This window comes from Babylonia areolata, chromosome 4 (genome assembly GCF_041734735.1).
Source record: "Babylonia areolata isolate BAREFJ2019XMU chromosome 4, ASM4173473v1, whole genome shotgun sequence".
NCBI lineage: Eukaryota > Metazoa > Mollusca > Gastropoda > Neogastropoda > Buccinidae > Babylonia > Babylonia areolata.
The window spans coordinates 8,354,072-8,357,309 of NC_134879.1; the positions used below are offsets into that span (position 1 = coordinate 8,354,072).

Consider the following 3,238-nt stretch of genomic DNA (forward strand, 5'->3'; position numbering starts at 1 on the left):
GAAGCTCTGCTGCTGCACGGGAAAAGAAAAGACTGACTGCATGTTGTGTGACAACGATCTTGTGATCACAGGCTGTTGGTGATACACCCCTCCCCCCGCCCCCAGTGACAACGATCTTGTGATCACAGGCTGTTGGTGATACACCCCTCCCCCCGCCCCCAGTGACAACGATCTTGTGATCACAGGCTGTTGGTGATACACCCCTCCCCCCGCCCCCAGTGACAACGATCTTGTGATCACAGGCTGTTGGTGATACACCCCTCCCCCCGCCCCCAGTGACAACGATCTTGTGATCACAGGCTGTTGGTGATACACCCCTCCCCCCCGCCCCCAGTGACAACGATCTTGTGATCACAGGCTGTTGGTGATACACCCCTCCCCCCGCCCCCAGTGACAACGATCTTGTGATCACAGGCTGTTGGTGATACACCCCTCCCCCCGCCCCCAGTGACAACGATCTTGTGATCACAGGCTGTTGGTGATACACCCCTCCCCCCGCCCCCAGTGACAACGATCTTGTGATCACAGGCTGTTGGTGATACACCCCTCCCCCCGCCCCCAGTGACAACGATCTTGTGATCACAGTGCTGTTGATGACACACCCCTCCCCCCGCCCCCAGTGACAACGATATTGTGATCACAGTGCTGGTGATGATACACCCCTTCCCCCGCCCCCAGTGACAACCGGATATAGTGATCACAGTGCTGGTGATGATACACTAGAAATCCTTTGGCAAATAATCTCTCATTAGCAAAATCGATAGCAAAAGACAATTGTGAGAACGAACTGATGACAAACCTCCCTTCCCAAGGCAACCAAACTCTCCTGAACAATAGCGATTGGAAAAGAAAGACAAGTCAGTGAAAATGATAGTGTGACCAACCACTGTTGATCATAAAAATAATCAACCAAAGGCAGCCAGTCTCTCGTCAGCAGAAATCGATTGCCAGAGAAAGACCAGTAGTTGTGTGAGAACGGATCTTGTGATGGCAGGCTGTTGATGACAAAAATACCCCTACCCCCACCCTCCCCAAGGCAAGCAATCTGTGGTTGGCCAAAGCGATTGACCACCAACACGTGTACATTCCCAGACCGGTGTGACCGTGAGGCTGGTCTGTCCAGTTAGTTCAAAGGTGTGTGCAGCAATCCTTTTTTTTTTTAATTAAAAAAATATTTTAGAACTCTATGACCGCCTGAAGAATAAAGTGCGACTGTTCCCAAAACAGCGGTGTAGTGTACAAGCAAGCAGCTCTAACAGAAATCTTTATTCTTTATATTTCTAGAGCTTTTATAGTGACCGGCCAGCCGGCTGGACAGCAAGCGAGTGACTGCCCACTGTAACAGCGACTGCTGATGATGCTGATGCTGATGAAGCACAGCGTAGGAGGGAGGAAAAGGCAGACCCCCCAACCCCAATCCTACCCCCACCCCCACCCCCACAAGGAGCCCAAGACATCACGTCAGTGGCGGGGTGACGACAGTGATGAGGGGGGGAGGGTCATGGTGACACGGGGACGGAGCCCCCACCTCTCCCTCCTCACCCTCATCATGCTGGTCCTCATCCTCCCCGGGGGTGTGCAGCCCTGTGTGCGGGCCGTGCAGGAAGGGGCCGGGGGGTGCCCGGGGGGGAGGCCCCCCTCTCCCCCCAACAGCGGGTGCTGCCCCGCGGGGCCGGGGGAGGAGTGCGAGGGGGAGACGGAGGTGGGGTGCGACACTGAACTGGGCTTCCGGTGTGTGGTGGTGGGGGAAGTGGACAGGGCGGAGGATGGTGGTGACGTCAACAACAACAACGTCACAACCACCGCGCCACAACAGACAGGAATCTGTACAGGTGAGTGTTGGCACGTGTGGGGGAGGGGGGGAGGGTTGGATTGGAGAAATGAAGATTGGATTGGGGAAGGGAGGTGATGAGGGTGCTCAGTTATCCCCCCCTCCTCCTCCTCTTTCTTTTTCTTCTCTCTCTCTGTTTCGCTCTCTTTCTCTGTCTGCCTGTCTCTCAGTCTCCACCTCCCTCTGTCTCTGTGTGGTTGTGTATCTGTCTGTCTGTCTGTCTACCTCTGTGTGTGTGTGTGTGTGTGTGTGTGTGTGTGTGTGTGTGTGTGTGTGTGTTCTCTGTTCCTCAGATGTGTCTGTGTGAGTGTTCATCTGAGCATGTATTTCATCATCGGCATTCAATGCCATATCATACACTATCTAATGTGTGCTGTTTAAATGTGACGATTTGAAACACACTGTGTCAGCAGTGATAACTGGAACAAATAGAAGAAGAAGAAAAAGAGAACAAATGAAGAAAGAAAAAAAACCAAACAAACACGAAGACGAAGAAAAACTATGCTGTCTTTGCTTTCAGCTACAGCGGGATGAATTCAGACTCAATCCTAACACACCGTGTATGACATGTAAGTACGCATGCAAACACACGCACAGACGCACGCACACACACACGCACGCGCGCGTGCGCTCGCACACACACACACACATGTACATCCACACACACACACACACGTGCGCGCGCGCGCACTCTCTCCCTCCCATTTTTCTTCAGTCTTTGACCTTGCGGGCTGGATGTAAAAAAGCAGCTATGTTTTCTCCACTTCCCCCGTGATATAAAAATTCGTTTCGTTTCGTTTCCCTCCTTCCCTCTCTCTCTCTCTCTTTCTTCTTCTCGGCTATTTCTTTTCTCCTTCAAAAATTCTTTCTTCACTTCTCCTTTCCCTCTTTTTTCTATTTTTTCTTCTCCCTTTTTTGTTTTGGAGGGCTGGATATTTACTGAATCTATTGCCCTCAGAAAAAAATGTATTCGTTCATTCATTCACACACACACACACACACACACACACACACACACACACACACACACACACACACACACACACACACACACACAGCGATACATTTTTTTCACGATGATTAGCCTTGAGTACCGTGACTGTAACTTGAGTGTGCGTCGGCATAAAACATGTCCATATGTACAATACTTTTACTGACCCATTTGCATATTGCTACGTGTCTCTCCCTAAAGAGGTACTTTTTGCACGGATAGCAAAGAAAAGGCATATCGTGTGTGAATGTCCAATGCATTTGCTTCTTCAGTTGGTAACGATCTCAGATTATACTGCTATGCAGTTCCTGAATGAAATCAATGTTTATTTCAGTTTTACTTGATTTAAATTTGTCGTGGACTTGAAACAGACGTGGGTAAATTGGTCTTTTTACTTTTCAACATTTTTCCCCCAC

The 3,238-nt window shown here is 50.3% G+C and overlaps 1 protein-coding gene across 1 annotated transcript in view; it reads left to right on the forward strand.

Annotated features, from left to right (window-relative positions):
• The first annotated feature begins 483 nt into the window (after window positions 1-483).
• LOC143280823 (uncharacterized) overlaps window positions 484-3,238 on the forward strand; it is a 112,988-nt gene continuing 110,233 nt past the window's right edge. The window contains exon 1 of the mRNA XM_076585523.1: window positions 484-1,832. Coding sequence (XP_076441638.1) covers window positions 1,355-1,832 — 478 coding nt within the window. The 5' untranslated portion in view covers window positions 484-1,354. The remainder of the gene's footprint in view (window positions 1,833-3,238) is intronic.